The sequence below is a fragment of the Mirounga angustirostris genome, unplaced genomic scaffold (genome assembly GCF_029215605.1).
Source record: "Mirounga angustirostris isolate CCGP_5_RB_7025 unplaced genomic scaffold, mMirAng1.0.hap1 SCAF_6, whole genome shotgun sequence".
Lineage (NCBI taxonomy): Eukaryota > Metazoa > Chordata > Mammalia > Carnivora > Phocidae > Mirounga > Mirounga angustirostris.
This window is the reverse complement of record NW_026991714.1, coordinates 20,788,533-20,811,730: the sequence shown is the minus strand read 5'-3', so window position 1 is coordinate 20,811,730 and position 23,198 is coordinate 20,788,533. Positions and strand designations below refer to the sequence as shown.

The 23,198-nt window shown below is 39.3% G+C and overlaps 1 protein-coding gene and 2 long non-coding RNA genes across 5 annotated transcripts in view; 1 reads left to right on the top strand and 2 right to left on the bottom strand.

Annotated features, from left to right (window-relative positions):
- The window catches only part of LOC135364704 (uncharacterized), a 49,556-nt gene extending 34,518 nt beyond the window's left edge, over nucleotides 1-15,038 (bottom strand). The window contains exon 1 of the long non-coding RNA XR_010412198.1: nucleotides 14,910-15,038. This is a non-coding gene — a long non-coding RNA (uncharacterized LOC135364704). The remainder of the gene's footprint in view (nucleotides 1-14,909) is intronic.
- Nucleotides 1-23,198, top strand: part of LOC135364703 (uncharacterized) — a 203,755-nt gene that overhangs the window by 90,107 nt on the left and 90,450 nt on the right. For all 3 annotated transcript variants that reach the window (XR_010412197.1, XR_010412195.1, XR_010412196.1), the window contains exon 5: nucleotides 16,978-17,124. This is a non-coding gene — a long non-coding RNA (uncharacterized LOC135364703). The remainder of the gene's footprint in view (nucleotides 1-16,977; nucleotides 17,125-23,198) is intronic.
- RGS2 (regulator of G protein signaling 2) lies at nucleotides 19,723-23,032 on the bottom strand. The gene is made up of 5 exons (XM_045876896.3): nucleotides 22,876-23,032; nucleotides 21,750-21,851; nucleotides 21,586-21,647; nucleotides 20,860-21,026; nucleotides 19,723-20,585 (listed from the first exon to the last, which is right to left on the bottom strand). Exons 1-5 carry the CDS (start codon nucleotides 22,983-22,985, stop codon nucleotides 20,391-20,393), a joined length of 636 nt encoding a protein of 211 aa, XP_045732852.1. The 5' UTR covers nucleotides 22,986-23,032; the 3' UTR covers nucleotides 19,723-20,390.

The following is a 23,198-nucleotide window of genomic DNA, read 5'->3' as shown; positions in this document are numbered from 1 at the left end:
TGAGGCCATGGGAGTGGATGAGAGCAGGGTTGCCTGCTGGAAAACATACCATGTGAGGTTTAGAAAAAGAAACTCCCTCTGGGCCAAATAATTAGAAATCTGCATGGCATCCTTTCCTCTCCAAAGGCCTACACTGCTCCTGCCTTAGGACTTCAGCCATAACTAAATTCCCCTCCTCCTGGACCAGGTGGCTCTGTACAGGACACTCCCCTCATCATCAGATGTAGCAACAGAGATAAAATGGCCCAGGGAAGTGGTAGCCTGAGCAAAGGAGAGGTCGTTGGTCAAAACTACAAGGAAGACATTTTTTCTTTCATTGACTGGAGTCCAGAACTGTAGTGATGCCCCTGCTATATGACAGGTCCACAGCAGAGTGGGTCCATCACCTCCATCATCCTAAATACGGTACCTCGGTTAACACAGGTCCAATATTGCATGCCACAATAAACGGTCCACTTACATCCACCTGAAATCTCAGGTCTTTTTCATATGAACTATTTCTCAGATGCATCCCTATCAGACAAAGAGGTTTGGAAGAAGAGCCCGTAAGTGAGAAATAGAGACCAAGATGGTGAGACCATCAGAGTCAGCAGAGTGGCCAAGAGAATCAGATGCTTCAATCTTGGAGTCAGCTGATGGTGTGTGGCTTGTCCCTACCCTGTCAGTTTGTGTGTGATGGTCTCCCTTCTCTCCCATTGAGGGTATACTGATACATTTCACCTCATGGCCCAGTTGCCGGCATCTCGAAGGTATTCACCAAACATAACTTTGCTGTGTGGAGGGGGATTATCTATCCCCTATCGCGGCTGTGTCTCTGAAACAGTGAAATGCATGGAATGCTGTCACTTTTCCCATGCACTGCCGCCAGCATCCTGCCTGCCTCCTCCACTGGGCTTCTCTTGTTGGTTCTCTCCTCCCATGATGCAATGTTCCTCACCAGGCCCCGCAAATTCTTTCTTGTCTTCCTTTTTTGGCAAAAGGGGGATGGTATGGGCTAGAGGGGGTTGCAGTCTCCACCTGTGCCTATAAAGGGAGGTCACTGATGGGAGTCCTGGGAGGAATAGTGCCCTGGTAGCCCCAACCAACGGTCCTCTGGTTTTGTGCCTAAAGGCAGGCACTGGGGAGAGAATTAAAATCTCTCATTCCTCTCAGGCAGACAGTTTTGTTCTTTCTCAGGTTGTAAACCATGTGTCATCAAAAGATTGTGATTCCTAAATTAGCTTCATGGGGTATGCTGGGACAGCTGAATTTCCTCTTAGAATCTGGCAATGGATTGCCTGTCAATCATAGGTCTTGGTGTCGTGCGTTTTTCCTCTTACTGTCTTCACGGGCACCTTAGGGGACATTGTGAGACATTACTTCTGAGAATGCTAGCCAAAGGTCATTTAAAACTGGTCTTCACCACAGTATTTAGATAACTGCATCTGTAAAGCCACTTAAAATAATTTTTCTGTTTAGAAATGAAAAGAAGTCTCATTACTGGTTTGACTAGGTGCCTATTTAAATGACTAATGCCACCTCAGCTTAATTACTGATCTCCCTATTTGAAGTTAATACGCAATTTTTAAACCAACACTTTCTCTTCAACACTAAAAACATTGCTGCCTGGTTTCTATATAAATTAAAAAGTATCTCAAGTGACTTTCCTGTGTCCATGCCTCTTTATCAAAGCTTCCCTGATACCAACATTTACTGAGCCAGAATTTCCTCTTAACAGGTAAATATGGCCTTGTATCATCAACTCATATTTTAAATATGTAAGAATTTATTTTCCCCTCAACAAAATTCCTCAAAGACTAGAATGGTAATATATATAAATATAACACATATATATGTATTATACATATATAAATGCATATGACATGTAAAACGTATATATATATAATATACATATATTTAATACATATGTTATTTATAAAATATATATATATTTGCTTTTACTCCTTCCAAAATATTGATTGCATCTTCTTTCACATTTCTGTACCTACTGATACCACTCTAGTAATGCTCTAGTATTACAATGGTAATCCATCTTTCTTGTAATTTCTCCTCATCTCAATTTATATTGCATGAAGTAGCTAGATCAGACTTTTGGGGAACAGTTCTCGTCTTGCTACCTCTTGTGCAAAAATGGTTTTAAAAAATTCCCTATATTTCTTTAACAATAAAGTATAAAATCTTTAGCAACATGTTTTTGGGTACCCCAGGTCCTATGGGGTCCTCTTATTTGATATTTCTCTAGCATTTTGAATTGTATGACCTGACCTTATTTTTTCAAAACTTTCTTCTCCCTTAGCTTCTAGAACAGCTTTTTCTCTTGACTCCACCAGTATCTCTGTTAATTGCTCCTCAGTTTCTTTTGCTGGACCTCAATGTGTCTCTCAAATCTTGATATACTCTAACAGATGCTTGACCTCTTCTGTTATCTCTCCACACTATAGGCTCTTCCTGGGGAAGCTAACTTATTCTCCAGCACTAACTTGCATGTACACAGTAAGGACTCCAGAGTCTTAGTCTTCAGCCCTGACTTATCTACCTTGTTCCAAACATGTGTTTTCAAATGTCTGGTGAAAAAATCCTATGCTTATGTCCTCCATTAAGGAAGTTTTGGGCTTCTCTTGTTGGTTCTCTTGTTGGGCTTCTCTTGTTGGTTCTCTCCTCCCATGATGCAATGTTCCTCACCAGCCCCCGCAAATTCTTTCTTGTCTTCCTTTTTTGGCAAAAGGGGGATGGTATGGGCTAGAGGAGGTTGCAATCTCCACCTGTGCCTATAAAGGGAGGTCAATGGCTTAAGGTAGTTGCATTATTAAATTTTTGGGGAAAATCCATTCTTCTTGTATGTAAATAACCTAAAAATCAAATTTCCATAATGGATGAAGAAGGAAGAAGAACAGTAGCAAGTGGGCTTTCCTTTTGATTTTGGTACTTATTTGCCATATAACCTTAAAAATGTCATTTAAATTCATGGGTCCTCAGTTTGATGTCTTTAAAATATGCACTAATCTAGTTGAGGCAGCTGGTGTGGTGGGAAATGGCCTGGGTCTGAAGTCTTATCTTGGTTTTGTTCCAAATGAACAAAGTGACATTGGTGAGTCATTTTCCCTCTCTAGTTCGTTCTTTCTTATGAAATAAGAAGATTGGATTAGTTATTAAAAGACCTATTCTATGTACCAGTATCCTTTTGTAAGGTACATATGATTGTGGAAACACCTTGCAAACTGTTAGGTATTATACAGTTCTAAGGTATCATTAAGAGTACAAACAAGGGGGCCCTGGGTGGCTCAGTCATTAAGCATCTACCTTTGGCTCAGGTCATGATCCCGGAGTCCTGGGATCAAGCCCCGCATTGGGCTCCCTGCTCCGCGGGAAGCCTGCTTCTCCCTCTCCCACTCCCCCTGCTTGTGTTCCCTCTCTCGCTGTGTCTCTCTCTGTCAAATAAATAAATAAAATCTTAAAAAAAAAAAGAGTACAAACAATCAGGGCTCCTGGGTAGCGCAGTTGGTTAAGCAACCGACTCTTGGTTTCACTCAGGTCTGATCTCAGGGTCGTGAGATTGAACCCCCTGTTGGGCTCCACACTCAGCGTGGAGTCTGCTTGTGTTCTCTCTCCCTGTCCCTCTGCCCCACCCCCAGCTCTCTCTCAAATAAATAAGTCTTAAAAAAAAAAAAAGTATAAACAATCAAGTTGGCCTTGAAGATGAAGGGCTAAATAATCAAGAACTGATAAGCTTCTGGGTTCTGTTAGGATCTACACTGATGGAATCATTTGAGTTCATGAGCAACTTTTAAGTTAAAATCCCTGAATTACTATTCACCATCAGTATAATCACCAATATTTATTGTTTATAATAACTTCGTATTGGCAGCATAATTAATAGTATACTCCTAATACTGCATATTGTAGTATATACTAAAGTGTAGTATATACCTACTAAGAATATAGAAACCATTTTTTATTGCTTCTCTTACTTCTAGCAGGTTGGCTCTTAATAGGTGTCAGTAAGCTTTTTTGTTTTAAGTAAATGCGATTATATACTACAAATTGAGCACAACAAGAAGGAACATTTGAGGGCGCCTGGGTGGCTCAGTTGGTTAAGCGACTGCCTTCGGCTCAGGTCATGATCCTGGAGTCCCGGGATCGAGTCCTGCATCGGGCTCCCTGCTCGGCGGGGAGTCTGCTTCTCCCTCTGACCCTCCTCCCTCTCATGCTCTCTGTCTCTCATTCTCTCTCTCGCAAATAAATAAAATCTTAAAAAAAAAAAAAAAGAAGGAACATTTGAAATAGGAAAGTGTAAAAAATCTAGTAAGAGATAAAGGGAACTATATCCTGTAGAGACCTTACAGTATGGTAAAGAGATCAGTTACTATATGACACACAATTCTCAAAAGTTTTAAAGGGGAAAAGAGATTCTAACCCTTCTGGATTTATGTGACTTCCCTATTCATATTTTCTGTTCCATTTAGGCACCATTTGAATGGTCAACAAAAGTTTTGTCTTTTTTTCTAGGTAATGGTTGTAGAAGAGATTTGACTAATTACCCTTCCTCCCCGCAACTTCTAGTCTGACCCGGGATGAACAGAGGTTCACACATGCACACACGCTCAACCTACTTGGAAATGAAATCCGTCCTTTTGGAAGTTTAACCACTTTAGGAAACTTATTTGATGCTACATCTGTCATGATTTTATGCAATTTGGCACTTACGTTGTCTATATGCTAATTTTATAACAACAAAGCAAGACAATTTTAAAACATCCTTATAAAATAAATATTTATGTTTTATGTGCATGATGCTTACAATATACCTAAAATCTGTTTTTCATCTTATCAAAGGTTTTTATTTACTTCAGATATTTGTTTTGATTTTAATTCAAACCACACATCTTTTCTATTTAGTCATAGGAATGAAATTATCTGCCTATCTGCCTTAAAAAATACACTCTTTTCTTTTAATTTCCTTATCTATCTGGGCTATGCAGAAGGTGTTTCCTCTGAGACTTGAGTCTATGAATTCCTCAATAATTCCTACCTCACTGATGAAGAGTTCCAGGCAGGTTATTCATAATTGCTGTCGTCAGTAACCTCACTCACAGTATTAGCTGTCAGATTCACTGACAAGCTTCCTTTGTTATTGGCCTTAGTAAGACAAACCTTGGTTTATCTTTCATGACAGCTCATAGGCTGTCTTGGATGCCCTGCCCAGCAAGGAGGCGTGGAATGCCACCCTTCTTTACACATTGTCATTCCTGATGCCGTGAGCCATTTCCCAACTCTTACTTAGTCATTTCCTTTTAACTCCTGGGTGATGTTCGTTGCATTTCTTGGGCTTGGTTGGGTAGCTAGGTAACACTGAGATATGCAAATGGTTTCTTTACATTATCATTTGCTTTCAAGCAGAGTTTGCTGTTGAGGGCTACATGAGTTAAAGATTTATAAAACTGCTTTCAAGATCATTATCTTTTTGTGTTTCCAGACTCTAGCCAAGAAAAGGTATTACCGTTAGTCATTGGCAGATCACTGGGACTTATCTAAATAAATTTTGTTTAGGGTGATACTCCCCAGACTCTTGTCCTAGGATGTGCTCACCTTGACCCTTGGGGTCAGGGTAGGGAAGCAGAGGAGGGGAATGGCATTGTTATGACTAGACCTGGAAACCCTGTGCCATCTTTAGCATATTTATGAGGTAGCAGCATGCATGACATCTGTGCCAGATGGTCTGTGAAATGGAGAAAGTATGCATACGTTATTGTCCAAGTTTGGGTAAGTAGTAGTGGGTGGCTAAGAAGAAATTAGCAATGAAGGGCGACTGGGTGGTTCAGTCAGTTAAGTGTATGACTCTTGATTTTGGCCCAGGTCATGATCTTAGGGTCATGAAATTGAGCCCTGCATTGGGCTCTGTGCTGATTGCGGAGCCTGCTTGAGATTCTCCCTCCCTGTGCTCCTCCCCTCACTAGCATGCTCTTGCTAAAAATCAATCAATCAATAAATAAAATCTTTTAAAAAAAAAGAAATTAGAAATGAAAGTCCAAGGAATGACTAATATTTGTCTTAAATGACCTAAGAATGTTTTTTAAACTAAATTGGAAATATACAAGTGTGCGGTCTTTTGGTAAAGTCTAATATATACCATTTCTCTTTGGGATAGATTTGCTTATTTATTCACTTAACAACACTTATCAGGCATCTTTCATATGTCTCAGCCTTTGTTAAACACTGAGAATAAAAGGGAATGTAAAGCATAGATTATTTCCTCTGAGGAATTCATAGTCTAATGAAAGGATAGATATACATTTAAATGTAATGTGATAGTGGTTGAACAGTCCTTCTTTAGTCCTGGTGTGTGGTCTTTCCCTTCTACTTCATCTGCCATCAGGGTGACAAAGACTTTCATTCCTTTCAGGGTACGAGGCATGCATATAAGTATTCTGGGCCATTGAAGAGATAATTTCCAATGTAGCACAATTAAGAAGGGGCTATCTTGGGGAGTGGAAAAGCCACACCCAAAGTGATGGCAAGAATGGCTAACTACTTCTCAGCTAGGGTGAGAGATGTTGTTCTCTGGAGTTTTGAGGAAGATCTGAAGACTTGGGTCCACTTGTAAGCAACAGCCTTGCATGGTAATGGGACAGCTCCCTAGTCCTCTCCATGTATTTGTCCTAACCCTGGGTAGGGTTGGAGAGCATGCATGGAAGTTAGAAAGCCAATGCATGCTCTAAAGAAGGGAATTGGGCCAATTGTGTCATCTTGGAATGTAATTCTGTGCTACTTCCTTTGGGTCTCCTTTTAGAATTTTTCTTTAAAGTGGTGGTTCTGTGCTGTGGAACCTCTATGGCTGTCTGATGTTTCTCAGATAAATAAATGCATAAATAAAACATATAGTATTGCAAAAGAAACCAATTATGTTGAAATATCGTAATCAAAATATTAAAAAAAAAAACAGTGATAGAGGAGACTTCCATTTCCTGGAAGATGGAATACATCTTCTTTTCCTTATTCCTCCCACTAAATATAACTAAAAGCCCTGGACATTACATATGAAACAAACAAACAAAAGACTCTGAAAGGTGGAGAGAAATAGAAAGACCAGCTAGAGAATTTAGAGACCAAGGAATGATATGGTTGTGATTTCCCTAGATTGTCTTTTTGCCTTATATATTCTAGACCTAAAGCTAAAAAGCTGGCAAATCAGAAATGTCAAGGCATGCAGACAAAAAAGTCCCGACAGAAGCTTTCTTTCTTTACAGCCAAAGGACCAGGAAAAGGAAAGTCTAGCAAGACAGAAAACTTTAAACAATAAGCACTCCACTCCAGCCAAACACCATAGAAAAAAATCTGTGGTTCCACCCACACCTCTGCCGGCAAAGGCTGAATAGGGAGTGTAGTGGAGTTCTAGTGGAGAGTTGTGACTCCTACCCCTGCTCAGCAGTAATGATAAGCTTCTCTTCCCCTCAAGTATCAACAGAGGCCAAGTGGGAAATTTGGACCCCTAGTCCACCTGAAATAATAAGGCAGCATTTCCCTTCTCCTGCTGGAGCAGTGTCAGATGAAACCAGCTAAAACAGAAAGTTTCAATAGAACCCAGAGTCTCATAACAAAATATTCAGAATGTCCAGATTTTTATTCAAAATCAATTGTCATACCTAAAAACAGGTTAATCTTAGCTCGAATGAAAAAAAAAAAAAGACAATCAGTAGATGCCAACAAAGAGATGACAGAGATGTTAAAATTATCTGGCAAAGATATTAAAGCAACCTCTTAAAAAACACTTCAGTAAGCAATTATGAACATACTTAAAACATAAGAAAAGTAGAAAGTTTCAGCAAAGAGATAGAAGATATCAAGAAGAATCAAATGGAAAAATTAGAGATGAAAAATACAAGAACCTAAATAAAAACATTCAAAGGATGGGCCCAACAGCAGAATGCGTGAGACAGAGGAAACAATCAGTGACCTTGAAGATAAAATAGAAATTCTCCAGTTTGAAAAAGTAGAGAAAAATGTAGGAAAAAAAAAGAACAGTGCTTCAAGTACCTGTGGGTTTATAACAATAAAAAAAATTGAACATTTGTGTCATTAGGAGAAAGGATGAGAGTAAGGCTGAGAAAGCAATAGCTGAAAACTTCCCAATTCAGCAAGAGCACTTAAACCTACATAATCAGAAAGCGAGTGGATCACAAAAAGGATAAACCCATAGAAACCCACATCAAAATGTATCATACACAAACTTCTAAAACTAAAAACAAAAGCAAAATCTTGTGAGGAGTAAGAGAGAATGACCTTACTCTAGGGAGAAAGCAATTTTAATGACAGGAGATTTATCAGAAATCATGGAGGCTGAAGAAAGTGGCATGTCATTTTTAAGAGCTGGAAGAAAAGAATTATCAACCCCAAATTCTATATCCAGTGCAAGTGTCCACTAGGAATGAAGGAGAAATCAAGACATTCTCTGATGAATGAAAACTAAGACCATTTGTAATTATTAGAACTACTTACAGTTCTTATCTCATGAAAGCAAGGGGAAGACAGGCATACCAATAACCAACTCAAAACATTAAGTAGCAAAAGAGAGTTTAATATTAAAAATCAGGTGTTGGGCATTCTATTTCAGCTTTCATAGTAAAATAAATAATCCAATTAGAAAATGAACAAAATGACATGAAAAAAAGACATGAGCAGACATTTCACCAGAGAGGATATACAGATGGCAAGCAAACTCATGAAAAGATATCCAACATCATCAGCTTTTAGGGAAATGCAAATTAAAACTACAATGAAATAGCACTAAAGTAATACATTGTTTTAACACAAAATGCTTGTGAGGATGGGAAAAAACTGGATCACTCACACATATATTGCCAGTGAAAATGTAAAACGGGATAGCCACTCCAAAAACAGTGTGGCAGTTTTCTCACGTAACTAAACATGCAACTACTGTATGACCCAGCAATTGCACTCTTGAGCAGTTATTCCAGACAAATGGAGACTTACACCGACACAGCAACTGATACATGAATGTTTATAGCAGTTTTATTTACAATAGTCAAAAGTGGAGGCAATCCAGATGTATTTCAATGGCTAAATGGTTAAAAAGATGGTGTTAGACTCACACTATCGAATGCTATTCAGCAATAAAAGGAAAAGCCACTGATACATGCAGCATCTTGGAAGAATCTCCATAGTATTATGCTGAGTGGAAAATCTAGTCCCCAAAGGTTACACACTGTAGGATTCCATTTATATGGACATTCTAGAAATAACAAAATTATGATGGCAGGCCAGGGTGCCTTGGTGGAGAGTGAAGGTAATAATTTAAGAAACTATCAAAGAAAGCTGGAAAAGTAATTGAACCAGAATGAGAAGAGCCTACTAATAGATTTGGAGCTGATTGTATAAACGATATGGGGTTGCTGAACAGGCTTTCCTAGACGGAAAAATGAAGGTGGAGATCGGATTTGATTTGAGGAAGGGAAGGGGAGTTAAATTTGGATGCCTCTGTGTGCCAGCACAGTGATAAGTGCAATGCATGTAGTGCTTCTTAGATTTCTTAAAACTGTTTCTAACGTTGATATAATTTACAAGTAAGAAGACAATCTGAGAGAGCTTCAGTATTGTCCCAGAGACTGAACAACTAATTAAAATGGCGGAATCAAGATGACAACTGAAGTCTGATCTGTCTTTCAGCTCCATGTTCTTTCCACGCCTTTCCTCAGGTAGGATGAACTGGAGTGAGGCCAGTCTGAAGGTGGGAGAACTTTCAGGAGAAAGTTGTAGTCAGGTATCCAGCTGTGAGGTGGTGAGAGGCTGCCCAAAGGCAGACTGTCTTCGTTCAATTGTTTGTTTTTTTAAGAAAAATGGTGTTATCCTGGAATTACTTAAATGCTATTGTTGTTGGGTTTCCTTGTGGAAATTTAAGGAGTAGAGCTCTGAGGCAAATCTCTGAGGTTTAGTGACTCAGTAATGTGAGTGGGTGAGGTTTCTAACTTTCACAAAAAGGTATATGGTGGCAGGTTTTTAGCCCAGGGGATGGAGTGGGTGGTGATAATGTCAGCAACATGATAGGGCACTAGGGAGAGAAGCAGGATGCTACCTGAGGAAATAAACCATTAACAAATAATCAGAAGGGGAGTAGCTTGGAGCATCAAAATAACATTAGCAAGAAAATTTGGATAACCGTGGTATCCTTAGTGATTTGAGAAATACCTCAAGGGATTTTTATTTTTTAGAACTTAAAAGATACTGAATGTAATACGTTGGTTAAAAAATTATCCTTTTTATAGGTAAAAATTATTTTGGAATTAATAAAAATTATGGCTTAGCTAAAACAAGTGCAAAGGCTCTTATTTAAAGAGGACTTGTTGTTGCAAAGCAGAACCGGGCTTTGGTTTAACCGGTCAGTCAACACAAGTTCAGGGAGCATCTAACAACACTACACAGCTCAAATATGCCTTCCCGGACCACCCCATCTCTTTCCTATCTGACTGATTAGCTTATTTCTTTCATAGGCATTTGTCATAATCTAGAATTATCTTGTTTATTCACTTGTTCGTTATCCATTGACTCCAGTGGAATGTCAGTTCCACAAGGGGCTGGAAACCTCTCTCTTTTATTCAGCCTGGTATCCCCAGTGCTTTGCACACAGTAGGTACTCAGCAAGGTTTTGTTGAATGAAGTACTGGAGGCAAAGATTGATAAGCTGGCGTGCTGGGGAATGTGAGTTGGGTCTTGAAGAATATGTAGGATATAGGTAGGATAAATGAAGTAGGGCTCCTGTTTAGGGGCACCTGGTTGGTTCAGTCAGTAGAACATATAACTCTTCATCTTGGGGTTCTAAGTTTGAGCCCCATGTTGGGTGTAGAGATTACTTAAAAATAAAATCTTAAAAAAAAAAAAATCTTTTTGTTCAGTCCCACCTAGAATATTTACATGTTTTCCTTTTAACCTTTGCAGAATGCATTTTGAGCGAGGAAGTGTTTATTTTTGTAGCAGTTTGTACAAATTCAAAAGAAATGCATGTTGTTGTCTAAGTAGTTGGAACACAAAAATCATACGTTAACGTAAAGCCTATATTAAATCATATCAACAATAACTGAAGACCATGAAATCAAAGATACAGGATTGAGAACTGCCTTCCCCCAAACTTGAAAGCTTTGAATTTTCCTGTTAATGATAATAACATGATTTCTATTTTGCATTTAAAGCTTACAGATTTCCTTCACACTCATTCTATCCTTTGACCCTCACCAGAACTTGAGGCTAAGTGATGAGCTGAATGAGAAAACTGTGGCTCATAGAAGGGACATTTCCATACACAAAACTTTAGGAAGTGGAGCAGCAAATCAGATTTCTAAAGCTATTCCTTGTATTACACTTATTTGCTCCTTTAATATTTTCCAGCCATGTTTGAAATGATAAAGACAACAATTCATGCTGTCAGGATAAAAATCATGTGTGTTCTGGTGCAGTGACCCATTTTGTGACATCCCCAAGTGCTTACTGAGTCATAGACTGCCCCTTCAGTGACTTGGGAACAATATACCAATCAAATTCCTCTTGGAATTGCGTAATAAACACTGCTGATTGACCACACAGTTTCACCTCCTCCTTTCTAACAAAACCCTAAATTTTTTCAGCTACCCATCCTTCCCCGGGCATGATCCCACTCCTAGACTAAAGAGTAGTATTGAATCCTGGTGATTCTATACCCTTACCCATGATCATTCAAAAACACAGCGTTAAGTCAATCCGTGTATGATTTCTTCTCTGGACTGCAACAAGTTGATCTAATTAGACTTAAGAAATAAACTTTTTTCCCTATAGTTGGAGAAGCAATCTTTTGGTGTCCATTGCTGCCCTTGCTAATGGCAACCATTTTGTGACCATGATGGAAGCCACTGTGTTGACAAAACTGAAGTATAGAGGAGGATTGAGAGAAAGGGAGTGCCGAATAACAGCAGGAGGTCTGAGTGCACCAGGACTTGTACCTACCCTAGCTTTGAATTTCTGTATTTTTCATGCCAGTTTGATTGGGGTTTTCTAATACTTGCAGACAAAATCATCCAAGTGCTAGATGTAAGTAAGGAAAACATGCAGGGGCAATCCACCGAAGCAGAAGTTCCCCTGATGGCAGAGATCATAGATCTTGTCCATTGCTCCGTTGGGTACCTGGATGAATATTGTTGAAGGCATGAAAGCAACATTCTAATTCTAATTCTAATAATTCTAGGGGCACCTGGGTGGCTCAGTCTGTTGAGCATCTGACTCTTGATTTTGGCTCATGATCTCAGGGTCGTGGGGGTCGAGCCCCAAATTAGGCTCAGAGCTCAGTGGGGAGTTGGCTTGAGATTCTCTCTCCCTCTGCCCCTCCCCCACTGCTCATGCTCTCTAAAAAAAAAAAATACATAATAAAATAAAAAAAATAATTATAATGAGCAAAGGAGTCAGTTCTTTTGAGAAACTGGTTCACTCAAGTCAGGATTTTCATATTAACTGAGTTAGTGGCCTTCCAGTCAACAATATTTACTGATCTCCATCATGTCTAGAAAATGATGCAAAGTAGTATTAATAGGTAACTCTTAAATAATATTATTATTAAACATCGTTTGCTAGCACCGCCATAAGCATTTTGCATGTATCAATCCATTTATTTAAAAAAAATTAAAAGAACAAAAAAACCTGTAAGGAGTCTATTACTCCTCTGTTTTCTAGATGAGAGACTGTGAAGTTAGTGTCTGGCTGGCTCAGTTGTAAGAGCATGTGACTCTTAATCTCGGGGTTGTGAGTTCAAGCCCCATGTTGGGGGTAGTGATTACTTAAATAAATAAAACTTCACAAAAAAAAATGTTCCATAATATGTCCGTGTTTGGTCACAGCAAGTAAGAGAGGTGGGATTTGAACTGTGGCAATCTAGCTTCATCGCCTTCATATGGGAAATAGAAGGCACTTTTCCTAATTAAAGGCAACATGGTGGTAAAGAATTCTGAGAACCACTGACTATGAAATGTATTTTGGGCATTGGAAAAAAAATAAGACAGGAAGTATAAGTTTATTTTGGTTTATGATCTATCACCTCAGACTCAGCCTTTACTGCTATGCTCTCCAATAAGGTAGCCACTGACCACATGTGGCTACTGAACACTTGAAATGTGACTAGTGTGCATTTTAATATGCTGTAAGTGTAAACACACAGCAGACTTAATAAGACTTAATTTGAAGACTTAATAAGAAAAAATATATAACCTATCTCTTTAATAATTTGTTATATGGATCACATGTTGCAATGATAGTACTATTCTGATTATACTGGGTTATATAAAATATACTGTTAAAATTAACTTCATTTGTTTCTTTTCGCATCTTTAAATGTGGCTATAAAATTAAAAATTATATATGTGGCATATTTTTTTACTGGATAGCACTACTTTTCTCATTTTATCCTCAGTGTTGTTTCTGGGCTCTTTCTACATTCTCTGGATTTAAAGAAATGACTCAAAGTTCAGAGATACTTCATCAACATTAACATTTTCTATAGTACATAGATTATTGACTTTTTTTCCTAAAAATTGTTGTATGAAGACCAAAATTGTTGTTGAAATTATTGTTACTAGCCATCCTACAATGTTAATCACCTTACTTGCACTTTTGTGGAATGTTACAGGGTTTGTGAAGTTCTGGAATCCGAAAACAGAAGTAGAAGAACTAAGAAAGGGGTAGAACTTTAAGTCCCAACATTGAGGTTACCATGCTCAATGGCCACTTCTGTAAAATCACTTTGTATGAGAATGCACTGGTTTGTGCCAAATGGAAATTTAAAGTCATAAACTTCCCTGTGAGAGGGCAAAGGTCAACTAAGCACCACCTGCTTGTGAAAGCAAAGCTTTATATCTGGTTTTTCTCAGACTCTACCACAGGTCATGTAAACTGCATATTTTCTTAGTTTTTTCAGTATCACAGTTTCAAAATGCACTTACTGTAGAAAATTTGTGGTTGCGTTCCGAAGCTAAAGACTGAGAGAATCAGTTGGGATGGAAGTGGAATGGGTCTCTGAGATTGGAAGTTGCAAATGCATTAAAAAAAAAAAAAAAAGAAAGACAAAACAACAACCAAGAAAACCAAGTTCCTTCTCACGCCATAGCAGACGGCAGCCAATAGTTTCTTCTCACTTTCCTATTTGGCTCTTTTCTCTTTTTCATTATTTTGACTCTGATATAACGTCTGTACATGTCTAAGATATATACCAGCTAAGGAAACACACAAGCCTCACTCCTAAGGGAAGTTTCCATATAGGTCAGTGCACTTTTTAAACCATATAAATGTCAGATTAACTTGGGATTCCAGAAAATCTAATGTTAGGATCTTATCCAAGATCCACATAGTTTAGTTTTTTTTCCCCACCTCTAAATTTGCAAGGCGAAAATGTAGAGCCAAAATAAAAAGCTTTGCAGACTCCTGAAATTTTTTTTTTTATATCGCTGCTTGTATTTTTTTTTCACTGCATGCATTTTTATGGAAGAGTTTGTGAATCAATCAATCAATGAGCTAATCAGTCAATCAATGATCAATGGGTACTGAGTATTTTTCATGTTTGGAACCTTACTAATTACTCTGAAAATTAAGTAAAATAAGCCAAAATGGTACTGTTATTGACCATTTAGTTGGAAGATACTGACACACCCTTGGCAACCTTTCACAGAGGTGAGACTTGATCTGAGCCTTCAGGGATGAGTCAAACTTAAGGGAAGGGAGAGCAGTTCTAAGCAAGGGGGACAATTTGATCTAATAATGGGGGAAAATCTCAGGAACAATAAGAAAATCCAGCATTGGTTGCTTCTGGTCAGTGGTGAGGAAATAAGACTGGCTAGGCAGAAAAAACAAATAGTAGAGAATTTTTATTGTTAGGTATTGGAGTTTACCTTGATTTGGGAGATACCAGAGAGTTCATATATTTTCTGGTCATAAGAGTGGTGTGAGGAGATCAATGTTCAAATGGCAGTCTAGCGAATGAGTTAGAAGCAGGACGCAGAACCTGAGGTCTATTCAGGTGCGGTTGAAGGAATGACGACCATGGTGTGTAAGCTTGGCTATAGTAGGAGAAGGGAAAGATGCCTGGGATATCCTGAAGGAAGATTTCATAGAGCCTGATGACTAGGCTGGTTGATCATCTTACTGAAATCTGTTTTTAAGAAAAATAAAGTGTAGCTTTTAGTTTTGAGCTTGAGCTTCCAGCTTTTCTGTTCCTGTCCTTCTCAGTAGATGACCATTTCTTTTGCTCTTTCATATCTTCCTTGCCCAGAGAAACCCTGCATAAATGTTTGCCAAAAAAACGAATCAACAAAATAGCTTTCAAATATACATTCTCACAAAAAGTATCTGCTTTTCAAAAATGTCATAGTACAGGGCGCCTGGGTGGCTCAGCTGGTTAAGCGACTGCCTTCGGCTCAGGTCATGATCCTGGAGTCCCGGGATCGAGTCCCGCATCGGGCTCCCTGCTCAGCAGGGAATCTGCTTCTCCCTCTGACCCTCCTCCCTCTCATGCTCTCTGTCTCTCATTCTCTCTCTCTCAAATAAAAATGTCATAGTACAATGCAAGATCTAATCTTGCTTTCCCCTAATTTAAACTGTTTCTCCACCCCAAATTCTCTCTCTTTCATCCTTATTAAATCTACTCATTCTTTAAATCTCATCAAAAATGCCACTTCGTTTTGTTCCTGACTGATTATAGCTAAGGGTATTTGCATTTTTCTTTTGGTAATTAATCACCAGTCATAGCCCACCTTATGTTTTAACTTTTGTACATTATTTCGTGAGATATATATTTTTTAAGGAGGTTCCCCGCCCAAGACAGAGCCCAACACGGGGCTTGAACTCATGACCCTGAGATTGAGACCTGGGCTGAGATCAAGAGTCAGACACTGAACAGATTGAGCCACCCAGGTGCCCCTTATTTTGTGAGATATTTAATGGGTGCCTCTTGGAGGACAAGCTGTATGTCTTACATGTCTTTATATTTATTCCCTCTATGGCATAGACTAGTGTTCTGCATAGTGCAGGTGATACATAATCTGCTGTTGTCACATTGAATTATTTATTGGGTAGCATTGTCCTGGTTTGGCACATGGCATTTCTTCATTCTTGTTTAGTGCAGTCTCCTAGCTCATCTCCCTGCCTCCAATTCATCCTTCAAGTTGCTGCCCAAGTTATTTTTATACATTTTAGTTGAGATTGGTATCTATTGCCTCAGAATAAAATCCCAACCTTTAATATTCAAAACCTTCTATCACCTGGTCCTGGGCTACACTTCTATACCCATCCTGGGTCCTATCCTCTGTGGAGTGTGGTCTGGTCATGCTGGACCATGGGCCCAAAATGACTAATATCTGAACTTTGTTGAATCTTGTCACCTTAATCTACAATGCACCTCTTACCCTGCAAGTGATTCCTTTTTTTTTTTTTTACCAGTCAGGTCACAGGAGACACTCTTTTGGTCTGTTATTGTCACTTCAAGCAACTCCAAGTTATTCCTTAGCTAGAATGCCAAAAATAAACCTCATCTCCTTGCCATTGACAACAACATGAAAACTTGTTTTCCAAAGTTGTCAAAAGACCAGTATACAGAAATCTCCGTGAAGGTCAAAGCTCACCGTTTAATAGCGGCGAAGTTCTCTATTAAGTCAAACTAACTCTTTTTTTAATCTGCGATTGGTCTAACACAGGAAAACAAAATTAGAAACAGGCTAGTTCCTGGCACAGGGTGGGGCTTTCCTAAAGTCCAAATGCACAATGCATCCCCATCTGTAAGAGAATCACCGCCGGCACTGATCAAACATTGTGGCAAAACAGATAAACACACAAAAAAACCCTCTCAAAGACCCATTTCCTATGAAATTTTGAGTGACTGCTTTAAGCCACGTCCCTGAAACTCATCTATTGCCTCCCTATGCTCACATGACAGATAATACACAATTCTATTTTTTTTTTCAGTGGGACTGCATGAAGTTGCTGTATTTTGAAATGCTCCTGAGCTTAAAATATATGAAAAAATGAAATACTATCAAAATGAATAGACTGTGGATCCTAAATGCATGAACTCTGAGAAACTGGAACATTAAGTAATATTTATTTGTGGAGGTATGTGGCTTCTAATCTTAAATCTATTTCTGTTTGTTCCACACTAGAGAACATTGGAAAATACCACCTGAATAAAGCTTTTGCTTTTAGCAGCCCTGAAAAAGTCAAAACTCTTGTTTTTTGTTACTATAATCTGGCCTCTCCTCTGACTAAAGGCCAAAAGTTATAGAGAACGTGCTGAATAAGAGGTATTGATTTTTTTGCCAAAGGTAAAACTCTACAGATATTTTCAGACATTTGAGCCAATGGGCCTTTTAAAACCTTGTAATTATTTCCTTGTGCATTGGTAGATACTTCTTGTTTCATCAAAACTTATTTATAAGACCTTTTAATACTCCTTCATTTATTTAGCAATGACTTATGCAGCTTCCACTGTGTGTCAGGCAAAGTGTTGGGATTCATCAATGAGCATCAAAAAACACAGCCCTCAAATTGTGCTATCCACAATCTGAAGAAGTCATAGAATTATCAAATAATCCTACAAATTAGTGAGAATTCTATTAGCACTCTAAATTAGAGAAGCTCGTGCTATGAGAATGTCTAAAAAGGGATCCGACCTAGGTAAGGAGGTCAGGGAAAGCTCCCCTAGGGAAGTGACAATTGCACTGATCTGTGAATGATGAATAAGAGCTAAAATTGCATTCCACGCAGAAGGACTATTATGTGCAAAGGCTCTGTGGACCAGTGGGCACGCGACCTGCAGCGGAAACGGAAGTAGGTCAGTGTGGCCAGCAGAGCTGGGGAGACATGGCGAACACGGGGTTGGAGTGGAGGGAGGGGTCAAACCATGCAGGTGTTAGGCCATATTAGGGATAATGCCTTTATCCTAATTGTTTGGAAAACCTGTCAAGGGTTTGTAAGCAACAAGAGACAATTGCGATCAGGCTTATGTTTTGAAAGGATTCCCAGAGTTAAAAAGCAGGGGACACATGGGGGAAGGGGTAAGAATGAGCTGAGTTTCGACAGGCATCAGATGTTGGCATCTTTGTTCAGGGTGGCCACGGAAAGTAGGCTAGAAATATATTTGAGCTAAATAAATAGGACTTGGTAACGAATTGAATATATGTTATGACTCCTGAGTTTCTCTGTTGGCCAAAACCTTTCCAAATTAAGGCATAGGCAGACCTGACATATTTATTCTCTTAAAAAATGTCTCTGTCAATAACGCTTCAGAATTCATTGATTCAACCACTATTTACAGAGCACCTATTCTGTAATATCCTGGTTGCTGGTGATGCAGGAGTGCAGGGGGCAGTCTTTCATGGACCTTACGCCTGTCAGTACCAGACACTTTGGCTAAAATGAAAATTAGTGGAAGCACAATGAAAACAGTATTTAAACCATGGGGGTGGTGGGGGTGATGGTGGTGGTGTAAATTTTTTTTTAAAGATTTTATTTATTTATTTAAGAGAGAGAGAGCGTGAGAGAGAGGAAGAGAGAGCGCACGACCTGGGGGAGGGGCAGAGGGAGAAGCAGACTCCCTGCTGAGCAGGGAGCCAGATGTGGGACTCAATCCCAGGATCTGGAGATCATGACCTGAGCCACCCAGGCGCCCGTCAATTGTTCTTTTGGCAAATCAGGATGTGTTTTTTTTTTTTTTTTTTTTTAAGTGCTTTACAATTTCTAAAGCCCCTTAGTACCTCATGGGCAGTGGGATAGAAAGGAAGGTGTACATTGAGGAACTAGGGAAGATGAGGACTTCTGAGGTCACAAAGCTATGAGAAATTATTACTTAGGTTTAGGTCTTGCAAATCTGAGATGAGGGCTCTTACTCTTTTTAAAAATTAAGACTGTAATCAGGGAGGTTGGAAAAGAAGCCTCCTGGAGAAGAGTATTCCTTTTCTAAATAACCAGTCTGAAAAATAACAGATTCAAGGCCCTCACTATCAACTCAGAAAAAAGCACATTCCTAGATTAAGAAACAAAAGTGTGCTTCTTTTGCCTTCATCATTAGCTAAAGTAACATAACCAGATTCTTTATTGGCCAAATGAAGGCAGGAGAATCAGGAAAATTCTGATTTTTGTATTGATCATGGAGGTGAACAATTTCAGGTATGCATCTTGAAAGTTCATGCCAGTACCCTGTGGGGGAACTTAGAACCAAGGGAAATATAAAAGGCAGGCCTACTTTCACCTTATTTTTTTTCATTTGAGAAGCTGAATTATGTGAAATATTCTGGTGCTTTGTCTCCATTATATTACTTCTTATACTTAGCTAGTCTTTAGTAGATACCCTTGAAGGGCTTTAAGGTCAATGTTTTTTTTTTGTTTTCATTAACAATAAACTTGAATTTTTTTTTTAAACAAGGTTATATTAGAAAGTTTGATCCCAGGGTGGTTTTAAGGAGCTAGTCTGACTTCTCTTGGTCTTCATATGCTTATTAGGTTTAAAAAAGAGGTAATTGCAGGGAAGACATACTCCTATCACTTCTCATTGCTGAGCACTGTCAATTCAGATTGAATAGGCACATCACCTGGGATACCTCTTCATTCCTGGAAAGAGGTTTCCCTTGTATCTAACATATTTCCAGTTTAACAGCCCTCACCTCCCCACAACCCACAAAAAAATCTCTACATCTGAACCAATATTCAACGACATTATTTATCAAAATAAATTTATTAAAAGTATTCAAAGACCACGTCAAAGTTTAGCTGCCTTCAGGACAGTTTTTGGCACTCATCACGGACAATGTAGTTTCCTACACGACAGCGCTCATTCTATTAAACCACTTAACAATTCAAACACAGACCGTTTCAGTTTTAGTGTTACATGAGACAACAGTACTGATGATCTGTAGTCCTAAGAACTTCAACACCTTTGCACACAGTAAACATTTTAATATTACTTATTCCTAAATAACTAAAACTAAAACCACTATGTGGTAACACGGACTGATTTAGGGAAAGATACACAGCCAGCTAGCTAAGGCCACATAATCCCAGACCTATTGATTTTTTAAATGCTTTTGGACCAACAGTATCACATCATACCTTGGGGTCTCACATTCCTGCCTTCCCAGTGTGAGACCCACCACATGCAGACCACTTTCTCCCTGTGTTCTGGACACAGCTACGGAAGCTGTCCCAATACAAGCTTCTCCTAGACAGTTACCAGCTTCCTGATTCACTAACTCTGAATCAATAGTTCTGAGTGATGTTTCCTGAACACCCAGGCTAAGTTCAAGGTCAGTCTTTTTGGCAGGTCACAGCCTTTCCCCTTAGGAAATAAATGAAATGTCCTCCACTTTTGGGCTCCCTTTCTCATCTCAGGTGGCATGGGGCTCTGTGGCGATCTGTGGCTTTTTACACAAGTCCTGGTAGAATTCTGACTCCAAGAAACGCGGGTAAGAGTTGTTCTCCATCAAGCTGTAGACCCTCTTCTGGGCAGTTGTAAAACAGCCACTTGTAACTTCTTGTATGTTTTGGGCAATCAGAGTTTTGGTCTGAAAGTCTATGTTTATCTGAAATTAAAAAAAAAAAGTGGTTTATTCCATATTCAGAGCTAGAGATTGATACCTATTTGATATTTGAAAACAAGAAGCAGAAACTACAATGTGTGATGAGCTTCACTAGCCAGGTCACTGAAGAAATGAAATTAATCTAATTAAAAACTAAAATTAGTTTTTAAAAACAATTTTACTCCTCCCCCCTTTTAATTTAATTTGATGTCTTTTGTCTGGTGCTAAGAATGTTCAAAATATGCTGCAATGAAGAACTTTTATTTCCCCCCCTCACCTCTTTTGGAGCTTCTTTTTCTATGAAATCAGTATATATTTTCCTTGCTTTGGAGGACAGTTTTTGGGGTGACTTGGTTTTTTTGAAGTCTTCACAGGCCAGCCAGAATTCAATATTTTCTTCACAAAACTCAGATTTTAAAAAAGCCCTGAATGCAGCAAGACCATCTGGGGAAAAGGGAGGGGGAAAAAAAGCATACAGAATGTGAATTGGGTGACCAATTAATCCCTTAATTTTTTTCCAGAACTACCATTCTCCCACCCTTATATTTTATTATTTCTGGATAATAGCAATTTTCTCGATTTCACTCAAACTTGTAATCCTCAGAATTTGGCTCTTTAAAGACTAAGATGAAAAATGCTTAAGTTGGCAACTGCGACAAAAATAGAAATACTTAACTTTGCTATTAATGCAAATATTTATAGGGGAACCTAAATTCTCTGGGAACTAAACCTCCTGGAAACATTGTATGCAGTGGAAAAGCTGATTCAACCTCAAGGAAGAGCAACTGCCACTACAATTTTGGCTAGTTTTTCTTTGCTACCTACAGTGAATAAACCATGCATTTCCATGGTTAAATACTAGGAAATAAAGGAGAAAAATAGGCATTATGTTTTTAGTGATTGTAAAGCTGAATTCCCCTTGGGCAATCTGCTCTTCTGTTGTGTGAACACCTTTCTAGACGTGTGATACTTGAAATGGATCAAATTCAACAGGTTAACTTACATTTACTGGCTAGCAGCTCATCAAATGCTTCTGACCACAGTTGTGCTTCCTCAGGAGAAGGCCTGCAAAAGAAACTCTGCGCATTAGCTTGTGCACATCAGAGTTCCTCTTTTCAGCACAGTAGCTAGCTATTCATATTTGCAAGTACAAGATTTTCAACTTACTTGATGAAGGTTTGCTGTTTGCTTTTCTTGCCATTTTTGGGCTTCCCAGGAGAGGATGAATTTTGCAAGAAGTAGCTCAAACGGGTCTTCCAATCTTTTAATCTAAAAAAAAAAAAGATATTCACTAAGTGGCAACATTTTAAACTGCTACTGCAGCTGAAGGCATTTTTACCAAATAAAGTCACCCAGTAGCTAGCTACAAACTAAATAAGACAAAACAAGAATTCTTCAAGTCAGTCTTACTTTAAACCTAGCACCTATGTGCTGAACAAAATTAGTTTCATCCATTCATCTGAACAGAAATACTACTTTTATAACTAAGGGTAAGACTACCTAAAATTATTAGGGTATTTAAAGGAATTCAGTTGGCATACTTCAAAAGGCAGATGCTATTTCTGGTCCACAAAAGGCAGCAGTTTTTCTGCAGCCTTAATTACAATTCTGAGACATTTCATACGTGAAACCTACAGTGGAGCGGCCTGGAGCCAGTCGGTATTCATTTCCCTTCTACCCTTAAGCAGGAGGCTCTGGACCACACTAGAAGCCTTGAGGGAGGTGGGTGTGTGTGATTGAGCGCCCCCCACCCCCGCCAACTACAATCCTCATTTTAAGCAGATGATGCATAACAATGATTTCACAGTCTTTAGTGGCTGAGATATGCAGTTCAATTAAAAAACAAAAACGATTTTAAAACGAATATAATCAGAATCGACCAAAATACTCCTTTCAGAAGCTGTGTAAGTTGATCAAAACTTATAATGCAAGGTACCATTGCTGGGGATGCGCTTCAGCCGCAGGACTCTCGGATGTTATTTTAAATGCAGGGGGAAAAAAAAACCCCGCAATTTCTTAGGCGCATCTACCACCGCTTCCATATCAAAATTTTTCTCAGTTCCTAAACTACCCGAGAGTCCTTCGGTCACGTAACAAAATCAGTACATACCACACAGATTTAACCTTACTTAGCAAATTGACCTTTTCCACATTTTTTTTTTTTTTCCTGCAGAGGCGCAGGTTACATAGTTTTCTTTTTTTTTTTTTTGAGCCCGAATGTATCACGTTTGCAGCAAACCCGGAGAGCCAGGTCCGCAGCGAGTGGCGGGAGAGAGAAGAAAGCCGTACTCACAGGGTCCGCTTCATTTTTTCCCGCTTCTCCTCGCTCTTGGGGCTGTTGCCGGAGCTCTTGTCCATGGATCCGCAGTCGTGCTGGACAGCCAGGAACATGGCACTTTGCATTGTCCTCCCCCTGCTGGAGCCGCAGCTGTTTGCGGTGGGGCGCGCACGGCCGCGTTTATTAGAGGCGGCGGGGCTGGGGCGGGGCCTCACGCCGCCGGTCCCGCCTCCAGAGGGCACTAATTGGTCGGTTGCAGACGGGCCCGGGGGCGGGGTCGGCCCCGGCCTGCGGCAGCCACGGGCGCCGCCGGAGGGTCTCCAAGCGAGGTCCGCTGA

Bases quoted from the DNA above. Each gene is read 5' to 3' on its own strand.
- RGS2 (XM_045876896.3), bottom strand. From the start codon at position 22,985: ATGCAAAGTGCCATGTTCCTGGCTGTCCAGCACGACTGCGGATCCATG. The intron at 21,852-22,875 runs GTGAGTACGGCT...TTTTTTTTTTAG, and splicing joins GAAAAAATGAAGCGGACCCT to ATTAAAAGATTGGAAGACCC. The intron at 20,586-20,859 runs GTGAGGGGGGGA...TTTTAATTTCAG, and splicing joins AAAAAGAAGCTCCAAAAGAG to ATAAACATAGACTTTCAGAC.